General features: G+C 41.0%; 1 protein-coding gene across 1 annotated transcript in view; it reads right to left on the bottom strand.

Moving 5' to 3' along the window:
- Positions 1-24,760, bottom strand: part of GLG1 (golgi glycoprotein 1) — a 78,682-nt gene that overhangs the window by 30,664 nt on the left and 23,258 nt on the right. Inside the window, exons 2-4 of the mRNA XM_041400507.1 lie at positions 9,222-9,254; positions 6,443-6,529; positions 2,792-3,007 (exon numbers count right to left, since the gene is read on the bottom strand). Coding sequence (XP_041256441.1) covers positions 2,792-3,007; positions 6,443-6,529; positions 9,222-9,254 — 336 coding nt within the window. The remainder of the gene's footprint in view (positions 1-2,791; positions 3,008-6,442; positions 6,530-9,221; positions 9,255-24,760) is intronic.

The raw sequence follows: 24,760 nt of genomic DNA, 5'->3' as shown, positions 1-24,760 counted from the left end.
GAAAACAGTGATCTCCTGAGGTGTCTTCCTTTAGGAAAAATATTGTTATCTGATAAATTACTACAAGAGATGTGCAACTGACACTTATGCAGCTTTCATTATGGCAAATAATCAACTACAGCTTGGACATCATGCACTAAACAGCACCTTGGCAGCTACACACTACCCACCAGAGTTTGATACAATCCTGGACACGACCAGGACTGGGAAAGTAGCTCAATTCAATCAGCAGCTGTAGAAGAAAAGCTCCACGGCAATTACCCCTTTCAATTTCAAATTAGATCCCTATTGCATGAAGATAAAGCAACTTTAAAATACCAGGAGACCAAATTCATTACGAAACGCAACAGCCACATGGAGAGGTGACTGAAACTACTTAATAAATGTTTCTCCACTAGTCGAGAAAAGATGAAGACATATTCCACCCCCACCCTCCAACATAGGCAAGTCAGTAAACTTAATGCCTTCAAATGACACATCTACAGCCTTTCTGCTATATACATATAGCAAAATAAAGTCTAGGGTCAGATCAAGATTTCTAAACTGAACTTTATGGCTCTTACAGAGCAGAAACCCAACTAGAAATGGGTGAAAAGAAAGCACAGAAACCACCACATGAGAAGCAACAAACTCAGTAAGAACAGAATTCAATTAGGAAGTATCAAGCAAGTTTAAACAAAAAAAAGAAGTATAGAAAAGGAACATGTTTAGCTAGCAGAGAAGCTTCAAGGGGCAAGGTAATTCCAGATTATCAACCTGAGCGCCTTTCACAGTTAAAAATGCCAGTTTATCCCAGTTACTGTGATGATGCTATCATACTGCAATCCCTTAGCTGGAGTTCATGGCCTAACTGTTCTTATTTCCACAAAACAAGAGAGAGAATCTCTTCCTCCATCGTCCTTCTCAAGTGTCCAGGTCCTATTTATTAAATGCACAGTTATCTTCAGTCATACAAAGGGTAATGACTGTTTCTCTACAGGTAACTCTCAGAAGCTAGAGCATGGAAATAAAACCTTAACCAGCACCTAATGAAAGCAAATTAGATTTCTCTGAAGCAGCAAAGGGATAGAACAGAACACCAACAAAAGAAACGCTTGCATAGCCATTTATAGCTGTTTCCATAGCAGTATAGAGTACTTCAATTGCTCCAAGTGCCAAGGATGACAGCACAACAAAAGATATATGACAGGCTGCAACGCTTTTTCAAACCAAGGCACAATATTCTGGGTTGGGTACGAAGAAAGAGTGGAATATGCATGAGCTGTAGTAAAACCCATACAAGTTTGGTTAGTGGTCGCTTTGCTAGCCCACAGAAACTTGGTGAACCAAAGTTTCCCTTTCTCTGGTGCCTTGTGGCCTCAGCCACCCTGGCCATCCTCCCTCTTCACCCACCTGAACCAGCCAATGTGGTGGGTTGTGCACAGTTAGCCACACAGGCCTGCCCACACTGGCTTCACTCCCACCATCTGAGATTTGGCTTATGCTTACAAAATCCCCTCTGCTGTATCCCTTCAGTGCGACCATAAGTATTTTAATTTATTTAAATTTGGTCAAGCCACAGGTAATATGCAGACCTGACACGCAGGATTCATGTTACACTTTTGGTTCTATACTGATTGCTAAAAGCAATTTCTCATTCTCATTTCATGAGGTCTTTCAGCCCAGTATTAGAAAAGAGCCTTTGCTTTATGGAGAAAGCAAGTTACTCAGTTGTTACCAGTCTGAACCTATAGTGCATGCAAGTTCCTGCCGCTTCTGTTGTTGCTTTTGTTCTTGTTTCCAGAAATGAGTCCTTATTTTTGTGCTTTCTGTGGCTCAGCTAAGTCTTCTGGAATACACTAGCAATTGAATTTAACACACTAGCTGCTAATAACTGTGAATACCTCAAACAACTAGGAAAGCTTTTTTTTTAACCAAAGAATGTGTATCTTATTACAAACCCCTTCACTAATAGCTCATTTATAAGACTAATTGTTATAAGCATAAAAGCTATAATTTAAAAAGTACTGTAAAAAGCTGATAGGCTAATTTTAACTTTATCCCTAAACATAAAAACTTATCATAGAAAAAGTCACTCATTCCTGCAGCACTACACATTTGCTGCATTAGCTATGCTGAAGCAGACAGGGAAAGACAGTCCCTTGAAAATAATTCCACATCCAGTCACTATAAACTGTTCTTTGCAGCAACCTCTGCTTAAGCCTCACAGGCAAAAGAACACTGATTTAGTAAAACCAGGACAGTACTGGTGTGTACTACTAAAATGTGATACCACACACCCTGTGCCCTTCAACTGATTTTGTAGGGGCAGAAGAAAGGAGAAGCAAACAGATAAAAGCTGTTGATCCTGTCTATCAACTACAGCCTGAGAAAGCAGAAAGGGCTATAGCACAGGCATCATCACCTTGATAACCTTCCTGCCAGACCCAACCAGACTGTGAAATAAGCCAAGCAACAGGCCCGCTTCAATTTATTGTTTGGATTCAATGTAGTGAGTCAAGCTCTAGAAGGCCTCATCAAAGAGTCAACTACCTGCCAGATCACCTGTAGTGGGGTGTGGAAAGACAAATGAAAGTCTCTGCATAGCAGTTCCTCACAGAGGAATGAATGCACATTTATTAAAAAGGAACTGCAAACAATCAGGACATCACCCTTTTCAGACAGATGAGATACACCATGTGCTTTCTCAGTTGCAAGTAAGACAGTAATACTACTGCAGAGCCTCCCCATCAGTTCCCTGAAGTGAATGACTTTTATGAGTCTGTTGGCAATCTACATGTTCTCCAGATACCTTTTCTCCAGGTCGAATGCTGCCACATTTCAGGAGATTGATGTCAGCTTTGCAGTCATCCATGAAGCCACAGATCAACCGATAATCACTGAAGATAATGGCTGTCATTTTAGTGATGTACTGATGGCACTGGTACTCAGTGATGTTGCCTTTGTGATCCACCAAACATGACACCAAGAACCCTTTACCAACTGGTTCATCTGCACACTCCTTTATCTGTTAAAAAAAAAAAAAAAAAAAAAAGAAAAGAAAATTACAGTGGCTGCAGCTTACGAATTTAACCTTATAAGAAAATCCTCAAAGAAACTTGAATCTGTAGCTTCAAAATGTGCTACCAAAGAAACCCTCTAGGCTTTAGTTTGATTTCCAGTAAGTCAGAATAATTGAAAATATTTCAGAAATGAGAAATCCCATGTGTGCCAGCATCCAAAAAAAGCAAACACAGCGACCTTGAGGATTATAAATTCTATTGCTCAATAATCGTCCTTTATAATTACACTGAACCCCTGCAATCAAGTAGACTTGTAGGAAAAATGCTAGTTTGACAAACCTTTATTTAGAAAACTGAGAATATTACAACATCTCTAAATCATACTTAGACCCCCATTAGCCACCTGACCTCATACAATATAAAATTTTGGCCAGAAGTGAGATTGATTCAAAAGTCAACACTATTTATGGAACTGTTTATAACTTGCTAGGAGATGAAAAATACTATAAAGGAAAATTCTCATCAAATTCTTTTCTTAGAGGCTCTTGCATGAAGTGATTGTTGGTACTAAAACCATTTTACCCAGTGGTCTAAAGAAAGTAAAAATCACAGCTAACCAAAGCTGAAAGCTGTGCGGGGATTGAAAAAGCAGCGTACAAGAACAGACAGGTCCCCAATATAAATCACAGCCTGCACTGCTCAGGGAAGCAGGCAGGCCAAACCCACCACCTCTGGAAGTAAAAGATGCAGGCAGTTTTGACAGTGTCTTTCCAAAAGAAGGGGAAAACATGGTTACTTATCAGTTAAGGATGGTCCCAGGAGAAATCATTCGATAGGAGCAGTGCAATGCCTCGCTCCAAGGAGCACTGAGATTACACAACTCTTTAACCCTGGCAAGCCCACATTGAAATACTTGCCCAGTCCTGATGGCCTCTGCTCAGGAGCATGCTGAAAACTGCAGTCATAACGCTGCAGAAAGAACCCCTGGCAGGCAGACACCAAAGTTCAGTGCTGACAGGTTTGCAAGGAATAGATACATGGGCTGACTTGATTGCATCAAAGATTTGTCCCTGTAAAATACTGAAGGGCTCATCAATCTCAAGGAAGATCTATGGCAATCAATAATTCTGGCAGTTTCAGATAACAAGCAAGGGCAGTGCTAAGGGAACAGGAAGGAAACCATTTTATCAGTGCTCAAATACCAAGTTGGAATATTTATATTGGAAATTTTAAAAAATGGAGAGCTGTCTCTAGGAAGATATATTCTAATTCAAACAAGAATAACTCAGGGCACCCTATGACAGACTCACACAGGTCAGACTAGATGAATAAAACAGATCTCTGCCTCAGCTTATGAGGCCATTACTTTCTGTGTGACAAATAAAACATTCAACATTTTAAACATCATTATTTGAAGACAGATGTGGGCTGGTGAAACAGTTTATATTTAATCTAAATAGCTACTAGCAAAACAGTTACTAGAGTCAATGTAATTGTTACAGGTAAGGTGTAAAATACATTTTAAAGTGAAAACACATGAGATCCTTGCAGGGTGAACAGGACAGAGTCGAGCAAGTGCTCTCTGAGAAAGCTGCATCTTTGGTTTGGCCCTGCTTCAGCTCCAGTACCATGAGCCAAACCAGCACACAACAGCAACATGCTGTTTTTGGAAGAGCCTGGCTTTGGAAACAGCCCCAGAGCTCCATGGCCTGAGCCACTGAACTGCAGAAAAGACCAAGAGAACATGTTATTGCCAGGCCACTTCTAAAGCAACCACTGTTATCTGGTAGCCAACTATAATTCTAGGTTAAAGCTCTTGCCAGAACTCACAAAAGCCACAACAGCTGAGAACAAAATAAATTGGAATTTTAAACTGTATTTAGCTGATAAAATTAAAGGTGCACTTTCAGAACATACCCATACCCAGCTGGGTGATTCACCATTTCCCAAATGACTTTTTCTAAGAATTGCCCTTCTAGTTGTATTTTGTTCTTAGTGCAAAGCGATACTTTAAACAGAGCTCCTTCACCAAAAAAGTCACCTATACATGTAAGTGGCAATTTAAGGAAAATATGGACAGGCTAATATTGTATGGGAGGAGTATATGCCCAGTATATATCTGTTTTAAAGAGTTTTGTAAAAGTACCTTTAAAAAATATTAGAGGAATGGTTTATGCACCTGCCTCAGTATTAAACACCAGAAGATCAAACATGAGATTGTTCCTTATCTAACCTTCTTCTTTAACTAAAAACCACTCACCAAATGGCAAAATTCTGAAATTATGTATACTCTTCCCACTGTTTTTAAATGTAATATCCCAGATTCACAGGGCATCGTTCACAGCATTGCCAGACTGCCACTGTATGAAAATGGTAATTAACAGACTATTAAAAGAGCATTTTCAAGAATGCCTTGTTGTAAAAATTCTGCAGCAGCCATATGACAAAAACCAGAAAAACATGATCCTTTCTATGATCGAAAAAAGTGGGATTCAACAGATTTGGCAGTGTTTGCTTTTGGGAGGTACCAAACTCCAGCTACAACACTATCCTTTGATGCAAGCTGTCCTCCACTTTTGATCTCTCCTTACACCAAACAACTTACACTAGAGCAGAATAAATGTTTTTTTTTTAAAACGCAAGTTTATGGCTAGGTCACATTATACTGGTGGGTATACAAACCATGGTTTTGAGAGCATGGCTTAGTGACTGAATTAAGTCAGCTGAAGCCTGCACAGCTGCAGAGAGCCTTGCTTCCACTGTTTCTCTGAAGTCTAGCTGAAAACCACCACAAACAGGGAAAGAGATCTCAGCTCAGCTAGCTCCTGCATAAGCTCACAGCCTCAAGAGCTTGAGCACAAGGAAAGAAATGATAGATCAAGTCATCTCTGAAGCTGTACCAAGGTGAGTGGATGCCTGAGACACAGAGCACGAACTCCTAGCACAACCTAAAAAAGTTCCTAACATGGTCTCCTTGGAGTAACCACCATTTAAAACTTGGAAAAACCCCTCAAGCTGATTACCATTTGATGTCTGTGTGCTTACCCCTTCTGCTAGCAAGACACAGTCCAAAACCAGCCTTATGTTATATTTAGCAGAAGCCCTGCTCCAACAACACTCTTACAAATGTCAAACATATGATAAAGAGGGGACAAATCCAATTCACAAGGATTTCTGACAAAAGGCCTGATAGGAGCTGGTGGGTTGCTAGTTCAGCATTTCTTTCTTCCATCCCTTTGCCTGGCACCACTAAGGTACCTGGCTTCTTCAGCAAAGAGGATGAATTAATTACAGGTACAAATTTGGTATATGATATTAGAGCTTTCCCAAGTCATTATTCACACATTAATTTGCTATTAATTACTGAATTAGCTATTAATTCACAAAGAAACAGAAAAGCCTCAATGCCACAAGAGCAGCCATGCCTTCCCCTGGCTTACCTCAGCAATAGTGGACTTGCAGACTTCTCTGGCCACGGATTCAAACTTTGGATCTGTAGTCAGGTTCAGCTTGTAGTTCCACAAGAGCTATAGAGAAAGCATTTGCAGAAAGGGAGTTTAAGAGTTTCCCATGGAGAATAACAAATATTTTGCTTCAGAAAACAATGAAACATCATTTATACCCAATCTCTATCATCATCCTTCTACATTGAAATGATCAATAATAAGTCTCCCTGACAACACTTTTGTCCCTTCATTTCTGCAATAATTTTCTCATACTGAACAAATTCAGGCTGTCAGAAACCTCTGCAAGGTCATGAGCTGACTCATTAAAAGCAAAGATAACAAATTAAGAATAATTCATAAGTGAAAGGATAAAACAATGAAAGGTTTAACTTGCTACCTGCTGCATACTTAGCAACACCTTTAGCCCACCACACCTTTGTGTGCCATGGTGTGTCTGATGCAAGTGAACTGAACAAATTACATCCTCAATATGACAGATGTCATGCTGAAAACCTTATAAAAACCTGGCAAAAAAAGGCAGGAGACAAAGCAGCTTGATCCTTCTGTGAGGGTTATGACCAGACAACTTTTTGGATGCAGACATATTTCAAATCTACAGGAGGTTCACTCTTGCAAAGCAAAACAATACATTAGAACTTAGACTGCAAAAATGCCTCTGAAAGGACGACTGTTCTTCCAAGAGCCAGCAATGAGCTCATGAAGGAGCCTCAATGCACAGGATCATTGTACAAGAATCAGTCTTGGGCAAGTCACACCCTGTAGATACATACACACATCCCAGATGTCCTCCTGAGGCACCATAAAGTAAAAATACAGGGTAGGGTCATGAAACTTCAACAAATTAATAGCTGAAGCATTGCCCGATTGCTCTATTAGATCATCTGTTTTTCCAGGAACTTAAGTTGCATTTAAACATTTTTCATTAACTTAAAGATTACAAAGTTGTAAAAATTCATTTTAAAAACTCTGCCTTCATGATAAATGAATATCAAAAAGATAAAATTTGGTCAAACTTTTACATTACAATTGTACACAAAACACTGGGAAAACAATCACATGCTCTACACAAGTTTTACACCCACTCCAGAAAGGTGAAAACACAGAGAGAGAACCAAAATCAGAATCTGCATAACTGCACCACCTTCCACACATCTTATGGTTTTGGAGCTGTGAAAAGTTAAAAAAGGAGGTGATGGTAAACCAGGGTGTTACAGATGGAGTAAATTGTAAACATGAGGTTTAGTAGGTAAAAATGAATGAATGGGGAACCTGTCCTTGCAAAGAGCACTGTAGGTCTCTCCCAGACAGAACTGGAAGTACAAGAATGAGGACACAAGATGAGAATACATCTCTGCATTTGTAATCTCACACTTTGCAGAGTCTCAAAATGTGATGCTCTCCAAATGAACCTTCCCTCAAACAGAAAGAAGGTTAAACTTGCAGCTTAGAACTCCTGATTTTAGCACTAGGCTGTATTTTCCAGGGGATGATCAGCAATTGTACTGCAGAGAGAGGCAAAGAAAACATTTGGACAAGAGACAATCTCTCTGTGGTCTAGTTTTTTATCACCTCCCTTAAATTTCTGCCTGAGAAAATGAGACTTAGCCTACAGTTCCTGTTTGTGAATGGCTTCCACAATCCACATCCACACAACATTTGAAGCAGAGATGCCATCACTTAATCTAGCAAAAGAAAGATCCAGCTTGGACTTCTAAAATTCTCAATTTCTTCTTCATTCAGGTAATTTTTGCCCACACATTTAAATGTCAGGCAGATACATTTTAATTACTGGAGTTTTCTCTTTTTCAAAAAGACTTAAACAGAAACATGTTGTGCCCTTCATCTGATCCAACCCTGCACAACAGAGAATTACAGCTGCCAACGAAGTCAGGCAGTGCTAAAGGTTAATTTATAAACACAGTTGGAAATTACTGGTTGTACAGCATGACTGGGCTTCATCTCTGGAATATATCTTCCAATAATAAAACAAAATACAGCTTCTCAAGCATCCAAAATCAAGACTGTCACTGAGGCATGCACTTGTCTGTCTGTGTTCAGGGCTAACCAAACAATTAAGGATCTTGATATGGTGTACACTGCCAGAATAGAAACGAGAAAAACCAAAAGAAACCTAATACCAACCTCAGCAATGAATTTTATCTTTTTTTTTTGAGAGTCTTGGGATTTGAAGTGTCAGTTTGACAGCCCAAAAACTGGCTAATAGTTTGCTCACTGTTAAACACAGTGCTGAGAGGAAATCTGTTCTAAAACCAGCCAAGTGTCTCAAACTGCCTCTAAATATCACACCCCCACAGCATTTTCCAACTAGTCTAAGAATTTAGCAGCTGTGAAAGTAATACAGAAGGTGTCAACAGCTGAAATTAAGAGTTTAAATTCAGTACTGCTCACATCTTTCCTAAAAGGAGCACATCACATTGCTCCCAGTAACTCACGGGAACCACCCCCCAATTATAAAACAGGAAAGAGTCTGCTATCCTCCCCTGATACAGAAGTACAGTTTATAAAGCTCTTAAAAATGTTCCACTCTGAAGTCTCCATTAAGACCAGTGTGGTTATACTGGGTTAAAGAAGTCACCTTGTGTTCTTCCTCCAAAGGTCAGTACAGAAACCCAAATGTGCTGTGATTAATAGCCTTTGCAAAGTACCAAATGATGCAAAATACCTCAGGTTCACAACGGATAGGAGGTGCAAATGCCATAGCTAGAGAGTGAATAAACACAGCAATACTTACGTGATTGCAGTCTGAAGAGATTTCATTATCTGGCTGAAAAGAGAAAGAAAAGGAGTGTCAATTTACTACCAATGTGATGCATTTAACAGAGAAGAGTCTAAACTTTTGAAACTAAAACACTGTCAGCTCTTTTCCACTGCAATAAACAACTTGACATAATTGACAGGAAATTTTAAAATCTGAATCACAAGAGTGATGATACCTAATTACCAAAAAAACGAACAGGTACCTTAGACACTATGGTGTATTAACAGAACAAAAGCACAAGAGTAGCAGCATTTATGTAGACACTACAAAAACATAATGAATGCACTTGCATCTGCCACAATTACCCAAACTAAGAAGGCAAAAAAGCACCTGAGGGAAAGAAGTAGGAGCAGGATTTTAGAGAAAAATTAGTTTGGTGCATACAACTGAAGGAGAATGGTAGGACTCGCTCCCCTCCCCCAGACTGAAATGTTCATACGCCCCATTTGAGAAGTAACATCTTTTCTTTCAGTCGTACATAAAAGAGCTGGTTCAAAGCAGCCCCAAGATTTATACTTTCAACTGTGAGAAACTGGTGACATCCAATATTCATACATCATTTCAAAATATTCACTATATTCTCCTGGGGAGTTCCTTTGGAAAGAACTCTGAGTGCAAACCATCCCATTCTCCTTTCAGCCTGAGTAGCTCTCACAATGAAGAGTCGCTTGAAAAAAGTTAATCATACAAAACCTATCCTATCTCCTCTCTGTTATGAATAAAAAGATACCTATTTTTATTTAAGGTTACAGAGAAAAAAAAACGGTGGGACCAGTTGCTGTTAAATTAGCTTAATTGTAAAGAGTTCTTTAATTGCCCGTTAATGGTTGGTGATTTAGCCATTGTCCTCCCAATGCTTGCCCCGGAGCTACACCTGGACATGCAGCCCAGGAGAATAGGAGTGGCCTGGGACCACGTACGCAAATGAGAAATGCACCGCGCCAAAATTTTCCCGTTTTCCTAGAAAACCCCTAAAAACAACGAGCCAACACAGAATTAGGGGACCCTAAGTGATGTCTAAGGACGGGCGTGAAGTCCAGTGCCTGCTTGGATCCTTTTTGCTTCACACCCTGACCCCAAGGGATGTTCCATAAGGAGGGGACCCGAAGTGTTGGACTGAAAAATAGGAATCTGCCAATCTCCCGTGAGGACGCAGTCCCCAGCTCTGCCTGCAGACCAGCGGACAGAGCTGCATCATTCTCCTCCTCCGTGCCACTCTTGGGGACAGCGGCGGCGTGGGCGCGACCCGTCGATTTCTCCCTACCTGAGCTGAATCTCTTTAATAAAGGCATTGAAAAGGAGAAAGATCTCCTGCCCTTTTATTTATGTCACTCTCCACAGCAGAACAGCACAAAGGCAGGACAAAATCACCTGGCTGTCACACCCACAGGAAAGTCAACCCTGACGCACAAAGCCTTTGCTTCTACTGATACTTAAGATGCCAGACACGCTTTAAGAGCCACAAGACACAAAACCACTCTAAGCTTAAACACATCATTGACACTAAGATGTTAGAGCTCAGGGATCTGACATCAGAGAACCAGCATTTCAGCAGTTCTGGAAGCAAGCACAGCTTTTCAGTGCAACATTTGCTGCTGCACAATCTGCTACACCAACACTTGTACCATTGGTGCTTTGGGGAACATGAACACAGGTTTATGAGGAAAAAAAGCAAGCCTGGAAAACATTTCCAAGCTCTTAATTACAGCTATTATTAACTAAAGCACTTTTATTTTTCATAGCAGTAAGTGGCAGAAATCACCTCTCCGCTTTGAACATAAAAAATGGTACCTGAAGGATTACAGTAATTAATTGCAGTTTGGTCAGACTGACATGATCTAAAACTCTATCTCCCAAAGTAATTATAAATCTGAAAATTTGGATATCAACTGTTTTTAAAAGACTAGCAGATGTCTGTTAGTTATCCTCAAACTGCAGAGCTGATTCTTTCAACTGAAAACTAAGATGCCACCCAAATTGCTTTATTTTACAGCAGCCTCTAAGACCAACACTATTGTGACTTACAAAATGTACTTTCCTTAATTTTCTGCACTCATCCCACACCCTTCAGCAACAGATTAAGGTTTTAGACTACTTTCAAAAGCTGGGAGGCCGAGTACCCCCCACTGAAACTGCTGCCTCAGTCTTTTAGTCAAGGATAGTTTCTTTATAAAAATATATAGGCTAGCACTGGAATTCTGCTATAGAGGACAGGACTTCCTAACACATTTGCAGGCAGGAGAATTCGTAAGGGTCAGAGAGCACTCCCACAAAAGTCTTCAGGGTCACTTCAATTATTTTTGCATCCTCCAACCTGGTAACCTTTGCTTCAGATCCACCAAAGATTAAACCCTTGGGGTTTTTCTGGAAAGATGAGCCCAAAAAGATAAGATATCTGTTCTCACTGACTTGAGAAGATTAAACAAGCTTTTCTTGAAACACACAACAATAAAATGTTACACATTGAAATACCAGACTTCCCTATGCTCTGTAGCAAAACTCAGCTCTGTGAAACAAAATCTAGCCTTATTCTTCTGAGAAGAGCAATAGAACTTAACTGAGACCTTAACTAAGTTTTAGTACTGCATTCACTCACAGCTCAGTACTTAAATATGTAAAGTGTATTATCTAGCCAACAATCCTTTCAATATGGAACAAGATGAGCCCCTGCTAGCTAAGAGCTGTGATCCTTCTTCCTTCTTACCACTTGAAGTGTGGGAGAGGTGGGTCCATGCAATGCTGACCTGCTTCTCCCTATTTCAGTGAAACAACACAAGAAAAACAATCCTTTCCATTTCTGTCTGTTAAACTGAAGGGCTGAGTTTGAGGAAAGGGAAGAAAAATACCCCAGTGCAACCAACACACGTTCTGCCTGTGGCCCTCTGTGCACGACGTCCACCCAAGAAACCTTCCAAATGAGCAGTTTCAGAACTATAAGCAGTAAGAGTCATGAAAAAAAGTGAGTTTCAAATTACCACTTAGGGAAGTTGAAGAGCAAGAAAAGCTGCATTGTGTCAGTCCCATATGGTGAGCTTGTGGAACACGGATGCTCAGAAGACCCTCAGGGCAAGGGGAAGGAAGAGAGCAGCCTAGACCAGCACCACATGCTAGTCAAGACATTTTAGGAGAGAAAGCTGATGGCAAGGACGTTCCCCTGATTAGCAAGAGAGAAGGACTCCGCATACATCTCCAAATGGAAGGATTAAAAACAGCCTTTACAGAAAATGTGCGTGCCTCTGGGCTCACAGAAGCTTTTGCTGTTTAGCAGCTTCAGTGGGAATATATTGCCTCCCTTTACAGTTCTCTGAGTTCTCCAAACTCCTTCACACTCACATTCCAGAGTACGAACACCACTTCCTACCTCCCTGGGAAAGCAGACTTTCGAACAAGTACCACATATAAGAAAACCTGAACAGAAAAAGCATTTTATTCCATACAACCACAAACAACAGCCACAAATCACACTGCATTAGTGTTATGAACTCCACAGAAAAATTCAAAGGTTTGTGCGAACTCCTGTCACCACCAAACAAACTGAAGTTGTCAACACTGTTGTGTTTAAAAGTGCCTTTTCCCATCCACCAGATCTCAGCTCACTGAAGAAAACCATGACAGTCATCCATCCCTCTCTAAACCTCTCTGCTTTGGCAACAGTATAAAGCTAGGTCATAACTACACAGCAAGGTGAGCAGCCCACCACCATGACCCAGCCCCAAAGGGCCACCAGGTGCTGGTGCTTTAGCAGCAGAAATGGACCATCATCGTGCTGGGAGCCAAAGGAACAGGAAATGGTGGCTGAACCAGAGTCAGGCATCACCATCCAGTGCACAGCACACTGCCAGGGGTGCAGTTACAGCCACTCCCTCGGTGACACTCGGAGCCCCTTCCAGCTGGGTATACAAAACACGCTTGATTTGGTCTTACTGCATCACATCCCAAGGAAAAATAAGTCACACCATGGGATTTTGAGAGGCAAACTAAGTATCCTGATCAACTGATGCAGATGAGAATGGTGAGGCTGGTTGTCCCAAGAAGCTGAGAATGACCTGTTCCTGGAAGTGCTCAAGCCCAGGTTGGATGAGGCTTGGAGCAACCTGGTCTAGTAGAAGGTATCCCTTCCCATGACAGGAGGTTGAAATGAGATGACCTTTAAGGTCCCTTCCAACCCAAACTGTTCTACAGCTCTGTGAAAGTCAAGGTCTTGGGAAAACTCTGCAGGAATTGTTTTAGATCTCCAGCATTAAGATGCCTTTGCTTCCTTGCAAAAGTCATGTAAATGAAAGAGTATGAAGTCAACTGCTCAAGTGCCTTAATTCCCAGAATTTAATCCCTCCTGAGAGCAGAAGATGGGATAACATCAGAAATTTCCACTATTCTTATGGGGATGATGGCAGACATTTCCAATATTCTTTTAAGGCAAGAATAATAGTTAACTTGTTGAAAAGCAAGAACCAGACACATCTCAAATACTAACTATGGATAATCTTCAGACATTGAAGACAACAAACTTTGGGCTTGCTCAGGCAAAAGGCATCGAGAACCAACGTGGATCAAAACAGCAAAATAAAAAAGCAATTGGCTTACGGATGGGAAGAACCCAGTAGATGTTCTCTTCCTAAATTCAGGAAGATTGAAAAAACCTCAAACAAGTCAATTAGTAGAAGATGTTACTGAAAGCAGTTACAATCCTATGAAAGAGAAGGTAGACAGAAGTCAGAAGCCAGACTGCAGGTGGTGCCCAGCTCACTGCACTGTCACACAGTCAATTATACTACAGAGGATGGTGCACACAGACACACAGTGCAGGCAGCTCATGTTTTGTTTTTTTTCACTTTGATCTAACAAATATATTTATCACGAGGATCTATAGAGAAATGGTAGAGTGGGCCTGCTGACCTAGAAGCATCTAAGGAGGAGGCCAGAGAGCTGATAAAGGGACAATGGCTTCTTAGCTATGTCCCTCCCACAGATAACAGCCATCTCTTCACAGCAAACACACCCAGCCAGGACAGCAAACTCACAATAAAGTCATTCAATCCTCAGGTATCAAGCTAGGTAGACTTGCTGGACACCTGGAACAGCACAGGCCAGATGCAAGGCAGGGATCAAGGAGACATCTGGTGGAGCCACCCTCCTGCAAACGTGATCCCTTTCCAATGCAACCACTAGAAAATATTCTGCAGAAGAATTTCTGGAAACATGAGGAGATAGAGTAGTCTAGGCAAGAATCAACACAGCTTTTGCAAAAGAAAAACCACACATCACACAACCACCCATGCTTCAAACCTACTGAAACATCCTGGAGTTCTGAGCCAAGAAGCATATGGCTACAGTAAACCATTTTCACACATCCTGCAATCCTGAAAAAGTCATGTGTGATAGGAAAGTTAAAACCAGTGATAATTTAAGTTCAAAACAGATGAGAAGATGTTGTAACTTAATTATACATTTAGTAAGCAATGAAAGTTAAACTTGTTAAGCCAAGCTTGAAATACTCTCTAATGCCAGTGAACTCTTAGTACTAAAAACAAACCCCGTGTTGTCATGTCAGCAAAAACACTTTATATTTACCATCCATGCTTTGAAAAGAGCCACTTTAAAGCATGGTAACTGTGGATATATCATGCACCAAAGCTGTATGCTCCTAGCTTCCATATACTTTGCTTATTTCATATAAATAATTTTTTCCAGTTACAAACAGAGTTTAAGACTGCAATGCAGCAAATAATTTACCCAAATAATTATGTCCACATTGGTTAGGTGTTACTAGTTATGCAAATGTATTAGCTCAAGTTATACCCAAACACCAAAACATACACAGAACTTTGTGCATAAAAAACAAACTATCAGGATCAGCAGCAATTTCTTTAGTTATCCAACACACACAGTACAAGTGGCACACCACCCCAAACATCAAATTCTACTACTTCTTTAAACTGTTTCAACTGAATTCTACATTCCACAAACTTTTCCACCTTTGCTGACATTTTATATCCTCCAGGGGTATGACACTATTAAGGTAAGTACACTTATTCAGAAACGATAACACAAAGCAACATCAAAAAACCCCAGCACAACATGTGTGTCCTTCTGGCTCAGCAGCCACACAAAAAGGAGACAAGGCTGAAGTAGGCCTTGTCCCCTAATACTTTGAGGATCCACTGTTCAGTACCTGCTTCAAACACCAAGAAAGCTCAGCAAGTCCTACTCTTTCTGTTGTAGCTTTGATAGAAGTCAAAAGTGGTTTTGCTTGTTTCACATTTGACATTAAGCAAGGTCCTCAGCAGGCTGTGTACCTTTCCTGCACAGCAGAGATTCCTCCATGGCCAAATACCAAAGGCAGGAAAAGCCCAGAAAATGTTCAGGCTTTAACTCTGGTGCATCAGAAGTGACCACAGACCAAGATGAAATTTTAAGGAAACACAGATTCCATTTGTCTGAACAGGCAAGTATCTTTGCTGGCTCTTACCAGCAAACCACTTTCTCTGAGCTGGCTGCTCCCACCCTGCAAAGCTGCAGGGTGGGTGCTCAGAGGCTGCACAGCTGCTCTGTGCTGGAAGTGCCACAGCCTTCTCATACAATCTATTCTTGTCCCTGCTGCTTCTGCCTCCCTGCATAGGGGATCTAAAGCCCCTGAGCCCTCTCAGCCTTTCTCCTTTCAACACAGATCCACACATCAGAGCATATTGCAACAGTCAGCACAATCAAAGCAAATTTGCACCAGATGTTTGCTTGTTCTCTTAGTCTCCTCTCTTCCTCCTCTCAAAGGCTTTCCAAGCAGTCCCAATGAGTTGTGGAACAAGACAGACCTTGAAATTATGTGTTTGCCACCTAAGTTTGGCAGCACTGCTACCAGATATGTTTCCCACAACACTCCTCCACAACAGAGCTCTGCTGCTAAGCATAGCACCGACACTGAGCTGCAGATCCTGCCAGGAGGTTTCAGGATTTGCTCCTGGAAAGCTCTCTCACAATGCCAGCAAAAGCTTCAGAGATCAAAAGGCATGCAAGGATGCTAGTAGAGTCACAAGGGAGGATGAAAGGAGAAGGGAAGGAGAGCTGTTATCCCACCAACCGAGGTGACAGGGAGACTGTTGTCTCCCTCACCCCTGCAGTTGACTCAAGCTCACTGCACCATCCAAAACTCAGCAAATCAACAGAAAACTGTTTGTCACTTTAAAGTTTTCTGCCAGGTACAGAAGGGATTATGGAAGAGTCCTCCCCGCACCACTGAGTTTACTGAGAAGCACAGTGACATCTCCACCTGCAGCATTAAGCAGTCCACAAGCTATGCTGAGACAACTTTGCATTCAAACTACCTTTTTGGATGGCATTCTACCTTAATCCCACCAGAAACATCCCAGATAAACTTTATAGTATTCCAATCCACTAGAGGCAAAATCAATAGCATGAGTATTGGCAGTACTGCACTGCACCTGCTGGTGATGCAGAGGACAAATGAGCCAAGAAAGAAATGGAGGTCTCAAAAAATAAATTTCAGTGCAACAGCTAATGAAGAGCTTTTATCAAACATGTTCATAATCTTTGTAAGTAAAATTCTATGACATATTCTCTATACAGAGACTCCACATCTTTTGACAGTATATACTCTATACTACCCCAAGTTGAGCTTAACTTCATAGAAAGCTTCCAAAAAGTCACTAAGAACTCACAAGCAATATTCAGTTTGACACAAAATAAAAGGCTGTTATACATGGAGTGGTAAAGCCCAGTCTCCTAAGACTAAAACTGTGTTCTAACCATGCTTTGTTCTTCAGAGAATCGTGTTTTGGCTGCACATGGCCCAGAACCAGAGAAATCCTTTGTAAACTAGCTTTGTACAGGAGCTAAGAAAACAGTGCACACCAAAAGCTCCATGTACCAAAGCAGAAAAGTGCAGGTTTCAGAGCAAACGCTGCTTACTCATCACCCCACTCCCACAGCCCAGCGGAGGGAGTGCTGTGAATCAGGGCAAAGCCGAGAAGCACTGACATCCCCCCTTTGGTGACAGCTCCATGACACCATCATTGCTGGAGAGCACCTCTAACCAGTACCAGGCTCCCCTGCCAAGGGCTGTTGCTTCATTCAGCAGAGCGGACAATGCTCTAAACACTCCACCAGCCAATATTCATATTTGTCCTTGTTATTCAACATGCGGGCTCATGACTCCAATTTTCCACACTGAAAGCCATAAATTGCTCCCAAGGATCCCACCCCAGGAGCATTTTCCTCCCCCTCTTCCAGCAAGGCACATGTGTCACATCAATCAGGCGCCCATCCTCACCAAGGCGCCACAAGCATCTCCTGCCCGTGCTCAGGGACACGAGCAGCGATGCTTTAATCCTAACCATTTACATTCATACATTCCACCTCCAAACCAAAATAAGACGAGCATCCAAACAGGTGGGAAGCAGACTCTGCTATTTTTAACTCCTGCCAGCTATTCTGTTTAGAGGCAATAAAAATCAAATGCCTCAGAAAAGCCACTTCAGCCTTAACCACAAACCACAAGAAGAACAATTTTATTTTGAAGTCTTCCCTTCTTCCTTCAGGACAGTGGTGAGAGGAACAATTACATTTAATATCACTACTTCCAAAACATGATGGATATTACATTACACATGGATGAACAGGCCTGTGTAGGTTCTTACACAACACCCAGCACTAGTCCTTGGCTGTCATGAGAACAGGACTATTTTAATCTTCTGCATGGTGTATGTCGCCCAGAATTCCCATGCAGTATTCAACATCAGTTTTGTTATCTGACAATGCCAAAAAGAGGGATGTGATTTACAAGGGCCCCTACATACCAGCTCTCCAGTGCTATTACACTGCAAGAGATTTCCTGAAAGTACAAAGTCTCCTGGACCCTGCCTGTAAGATGAAATGTGATGGGGAAGTCTCCCTCAAAAGCAGGAGCATCCTGAGTACAGCCAGTGCAGACACTCCTAACAGCTGGATTTGAAATATAACACTGAAATTTTCTTCAGAAGATCTGCAGGGGCCCAGCACATCATTGGCTTCTTCACTGCAGTGAGAAACAGGTGAAGAACATGAGTGTCGAGCAGGGAAACTCCCTGCTGTTAAAATAAACTGTTTCAGTTCTTCTCTCACTTAAACCCTAACTACAATCACTGACTCTCTCATCCCCTGTGTCAATTTGATCACAAATTGACTATTCAAACACGAAAAAAAACCTGACAAATGCTCAATGACTAGGGCCAGCCACCACCCTTCCTCAGCAGAGCCCATCCTTTCTTTATCACAACATTCACAAGCTCACAGGAAAAGCCGTAGGTATTGCACAGCTGCTGAGAGAATCCAATGGCAACTTGAGGCTCCCCAAGGCTATGGTGACAGCAATGAAAACACTGATAGGACACGTCCCAGTGTAAGTTCATAATGACAAACATAACATGGGAGCTGAGCAGAGCCATGTCAAGTCAGAAGCCACACAAGCTCTTGAGCTGACACCACTAATAATGGCCAGAAGCCAGGATTTTAAAATACTTTAAGAGACCACCCCATGCCAGAAAAAAGCCTGACTTGCCACGTTATTCATTCTCCAATTTTTCCAAAGAAAGTTCCCAGTTGAAAACTTTCTGCTTCAAAAGAAAGCAGTCCATTAAACTAAAGAGGCCAAGATAAATTCACTTAAGGAACAACACTGCACTTGCACACAGTGGGGATAAGCAAATAAGCACAAAGGGCTAACACATATTAAGGTCTACAGCACAGTCCTCAACAGCAGCTTGCAAGCAGCACCAGTCTGCAACAGACAATCAGGACATTGCCTTAGCAGTCCAGAGGATTTCTCCAACCCTGGATGAGTTTCTCCCATGAGATCTGTTTTGCTGGATTCTCACCATCGCCTGCTGAACTCAGCAGGAAAGATCTGAAGGCTATTTTTAGGGAGTCCTAGAAAGAGCACAATGCCCCGCTTCCACTTCAAGTTCTTCCTGTACAGGAAGGGCTGCCCAGGAGATGCACATCCAAAATAAACCCTGCTCCCTAGGGTACCCTGCACTTCAGAAGACAGTGCTGAGCAGCATTTCCCATATAATAGCTGAAAACCACCTACCATCAATTTTGCAACTTACCATCCTTTATAAATAAAATTAGAAGCCACTCAACAGAAAGTTCTGAAACTCTCTTTAAGGCAGTGTCCATCCTGTTGTACCCACAATTTAACAGCTCTAGTTACCATTTTTGCCATTGTCCTCAGTAAAATGAATTTTAGATACATGTATTCTGGATCAGACAAAAAAACACTGGTGAGGACAAGCCAACTGAAGCCTTAGTCATAGAGAGGTACCTACCACCTGCCTAGGACCAAGAAACAAGAAATTCAAGGAAGCACAAGCAACCAGAATTTGAGTACTTTCTCCTTGCACTGGAGACCCAATACAACCACCAAGTCCATCTGAAGCATAGTACCATCAATCCACTAGACTGGGCAAGGTGTACCACATTGAAAATGCATGAGGATGCTGGAGGACTGCTCTGTGACAAGAGACTCACAGGGAGTGCTTCTGCTCTTGAAGCCATAAATACACTACTTGGGAACCTCTAACACACTTCCAGGGCAACCCTTCTTCTGCTCCACGAGCTCATTGCCAGCTTCTGACAAATGAATGAGCCCTTTCCACAGGTGCAGACAAAACAGATTCCCAATTACAACTCCATTCACATCAATGCCTTGAAGATGAGGCTCTGAACAGGAACTGAGAAGAGTATTTTTTCTAGTAATTAAGAAATTTTTAAAAAAATTCCTTGCTCTCAAGCCTCAAAGGTCACAATGACCAGGACAGCTAGGCTGATGTATTAAGCATTTTTCCATGTAAAACAACTCTTCTGATCCAGTATTTGAATACTTTTAGTTCTACTTTAACAATACTCATCTTCTGCATTTTAATTAAGTTTCCCATTTCTATCCAAAAGCAGCTTAACACATGGAGAAGTAATTCAGTAGATAATGGCTTGCCATTTTAAAACATTATTAAAAAAAGACAGAAACATTAACATGCAAGCATTTAAATAATTACAGATCTTATCAATTTAGTCAGGAAACATACCAAGCTTAGCAATAAAAGCTAAGATTAGCTGCAAAATAGTATCACCAAACTAGAAAGCTCTAGAAAGATTACTAGAGTGTTCAAGCAAGACTGAAATTATTCAAATCTAAGCTTCTTGCTTATTTAAATCAATCTGCCTGGGAGCCACACAAATTGTTGTGGTAAATTGATTTCCCTAGTGTCTGGTTCTCCTTTCGCAGGAGCCATGACAAGAAAAAGACCAGAAAGACAAGATGAAACCAGCTGATTCACAACATCATTAGGCATTCTGCATTCAGACAGATTATACATCACAACATTAGACCAAGTTATAAATGTCTTGGTGAGTGAAGGCAGCCAGGCTCAGTGACTCACAGCAGGGCTGCCAGGTGCAGTGCTCAGTCACAGACTTCAGCACCAGCACCAAACCAGAAATCCCATTTTTCTTCTTGGAGACTCCAGCAGTGCCACATGGCTAATGCACTTTATTTTACTTTACTACCCCATTTCTGCTATACTTCAGCAATACACACCTAGATTTTATCTAAAACCATTTTCAGCCAACCTGCTGTGCTAATGCCTTTACTGACGTGAAAAATATAGTAGTGCTTCACTCCTTCTTGGCCAAAAGGTAGAACATGCCACTCAAAAGGAGTCTTACTGAAACTTAAATAAATGCTTATAGCATTTACCTAAAGAATTGTGCTAGAAGACGGACAGAGAAGCAAGATTTAAAAAAAAAAAAAAGAAAAACCCTCAAGTGGATCACTGCAGTTTCCAAGATTCAACCACTGCTCCAAGATAACCTTTCCTTCACCAAGAAAAGCCATTTGAGCTTTTTTTTCCAGGATGAAGTTTTTGTGCACACCTAATGAAAGCTATTGCTGTGTGTTCATTTCCCACAGGGGAGACACATTTCATATGAAAAGAGTTATCCAGAAACATTTACTATACACATCTGCACCAATAAGGAAATGAGTCATCAACCCACTGGCAGGCCTGATTCATAGCACATAGCACACTCTGGCTATGTAGGAATCTGTGTATGGAATACAGGGGAAAGGCAGATGCAATCCACGGGTGATTTAAAGAGACTGCTTTTGAAATGCCAACTAAATGTATTTTTTCCCACCTTTGCTTGAGTATAATTTCCTCAAAGGCACAGGACTAGCATGGTGCTGTACACAGCCACAGAACTTTTCGCTGTACACAGTTTTCACCTGGATAAATCATAATATTTTCTTTATATAACTAGAAGAAAAGCAAACCCTGGATAAATTTGCTTTGATTTTGTTTAACAGAAAAATGAAGATGAATAAGTCTTCACAGCCAGTGCTAAGACTGGTCCATGCCATTAGTAACGAAGTACCAAATAAAAATTCTGCTTGCCTTCAGAATATGCAAACGCCCTGTTGCAGGACCAAACCAAGTACCTCTCTTCAGTTCACTACATAGAATAAAGGATAAAAATAAAGAAAATTGTACATAAATCTTCTTATTTGAAGCTCTGCAGTTTATCACAAAGTTAGATACACGTTTAAGTTGCTAACCTTTTTCCCAGAAGAAGCCCAGAGCACTGAGCTGCAGCACACTTCTCCATGGGTACTGGTCTACTCTGCCATAGAAGCTTGGCTTTAAATGTATTTTGTGGTTTTGAGAGCTCCTTTCCAAAAAGCACTAGGGTTTTTCAGCTTGAACTGCTCAACTCCATAGTTAGATAGAGCCACAAAACCAAGCACTTTGCTTGAAAATTCTGAACTGTAATGGTAATTCAAGGGATTTAAAATGATACCATGGTAAGCAGCCAGGTCAGTATCAGTTCCCCTCAAGCCAAAGAAATTATAGCTGACTAGCTTTGCACAGATGAGCAATTAAAAAAAAAAGAGCGCCACATTTGATGCTGGATTTTAGAAGTGAGCTTGAAGAGCTTTCTGGAAAGCAACATTAGTAGAAAAATGTCTTACCAGGATGCAGGAGAGCCAGACACCTGCCTGCAAATCCTCCCAATTACTGTTTCCATAACTCCTACTTAAAAAGCTATGAATAAAGACAAGCTGCAATTAAAAAGACTGAGCACACCTACAGCTTTTCTGCTAATAACGATAGAAAGAAAATAATGGGGGAGAGAGGCAGAGGGGAGAACAGCAATAAGCTCATCACTGCCACAGCTCTGTACCAACACAAGGCACAACGCTCTGCACAGGACCACCACCAACATCACTGCTGAACAATTCTCACCTGTCAAAACACAAGAATTAAATCAACAATCCAACTGCTCTAGAAACAGCTGGTTATTCTTTCTCACCATTATTCCTGACAAACAATAAAATCAATTACACAGCTCAGGAATAAAGACCTAAAATCTGGGGCAGGCTAGAAGGGCTGCAGACGAGTTCTCAGGCAGTACTGTGCTGTCCTCTTGCTATAACAGAATTTCCTATTCTGTCCAAAAGAAAACTTCAAAGTTTAAGCATTCAGTCAGCAATAATTAATACTAAATACTATTAAAACACTTCATTCTAGTCTCTGGCCAATGGTGATGGCTTCAAAAGTCACAAACTATTAAACTACTTGAAGATACACACTCAAGCAAGGCACAGAACTTGTGAAGCGTGGTGGTGGCTGAAGAAATAAACACGGCTGCAAATGTCCGGTCTCTAAAGGCAGAGAAATGCCCAACAGCCAATACCGAGTTTTCAGGATTAGTTCCAGTAAGTGGATGGTAAAGCTCAGACAATCCTCACTGAAGAACTCCATAATGTGGGAAAATTATTTTGTCCTAACCAATCAGCAGAATAAAGATGTTTCCCCAACAGATAATACTTGAGAATGAGACTTAAAGAATTTGATATGCTCTTATCCAAGTGGCACACAGAGCTGATGTGGTTTGCACGTCCACAAAAAGGCAGTGGCATACTTCTGGGGACATTCAGGGGAAGAGGTGACAGCACTACTCTCGGGTTAGCAGCTTTCCACCCCATGTGAGCCTTCCAATCCCTTGCATGCAGATTCCTATCTGCATGATAAGAAGAACTTGTTGGGACAGCACAACTTTCAGAGCAAGGTGAGATCTGAATGCCGTGAGCACAGGCATTCAACCAAAACCACCTGCTTTGGTCTCCTGAGATGTCTTTAAATAGCCTTGAGGACTTCTTGTTCAGGGTGAGAAACAAATCCGATGCCTGGAAAACCTTGTCAATCTCCATGCAAAAGCAAAATAAAACTTTAAAATGTACCCATCAGATTATTAATTTATCTCTGCATTTTAGGATCATCACACAATACAGAGTAGATGATGGACATACAATTGCTCCAAGGCAGTTTTTAAGGAGAGATAAACCCCAGAACACCAGAGGTATGACATTTATCAAATAGATCTCCTTCAAAAAGAAGGCAGATATTTCCAAATGATATCAAGAAGTAGAAGCATGCCTGATAAATGTGTATGAAGAAAGAATACCTATCACAACAGGAACAGATACTACCTCTTAGTAGACACTTATGATTTTACTTTTACATTTTTAGTGAAAATTAATCTAAGCAAAATATATACTAAAAGTGAGCATTCAACAGTGCAATGGAATCACTTGGGTAAGAATTTCAATGGGACACAACAAGAGTTTGAGGCATCTAAAAAAAAACAAGAGCAGATGGAGAAGGAATCAGAGCAAAATCTTCTATAGCACCTATTCAGCATTCAGAGACAGCCCTTAGGGGTTTTCCAATCCTCCAATAATTAGAAAGTTATCACACAAAATCTTATACAAACTCCCTTTGAACTCAGATGGCACAATAAGGAAGAGAGAAGACTTACACAGCGAGAGCAAGATCATAGAATCATGGAATAGTCTAGGCTTGTAAAGGTCATTTAAAGATTTTTCCTTTCCTTTGTATGCATTTTTATCAGCTACATTTTAAAATATGCAGCTCCTGGTGAGTGCCAGGCTTGGCATCAACACGCGTGGTTCAGTGCTCTCTGCCCAGACTACAGCACATAGCAATACATTACCTCCATCCTCTTTGCCCTCCAAAACAAGAAGCAAGGACAGAAAAGCCTTACAGCAAATTAAGAACTGCCATGATCAGACAATTTTCATTTAATCACAACCTAGGGATTCCAAAAGTAACATTTTCAGGCTTCCTGAAGCCTGCAAAATTTTATTTAGGAGATTCAGGTTAACATTTCTGACTATCACGTAGCATCTACCAGATTACCTGAGGCAACCAGATGAACAAGGATATTTTTATAATGGATAATCTAAGAAATTACCAAACCAGCCTAAACACAGAGGTCAAGAAGAGAATACTGTGAAATAACTTTAATTTTCATCTATTTATGCACAAGAATTTTTTTTTTTCCCAGACAAACCTCAAAACAATTAAATTCACTATAAAACACTCAAGAGTATTATACAACCAAGGTGGTACAATTGCTTGGCAGAGCACTTGACGAGCCCA

The sequence above is a fragment of the Onychostruthus taczanowskii genome, unplaced genomic scaffold (assembly GCF_017590055.1).
Source record: "Onychostruthus taczanowskii isolate IOZ18803 unplaced genomic scaffold, ASM1759005v1 scaffold18, whole genome shotgun sequence".
Classification (NCBI taxonomy): domain Eukaryota; kingdom Metazoa; phylum Chordata; class Aves; order Passeriformes; family Passeridae; genus Onychostruthus; species Onychostruthus taczanowskii.
The sequence above is the reverse complement of the archived record's forward strand: the minus strand, read 5'-3'. Positions and strand labels throughout refer to the sequence as shown.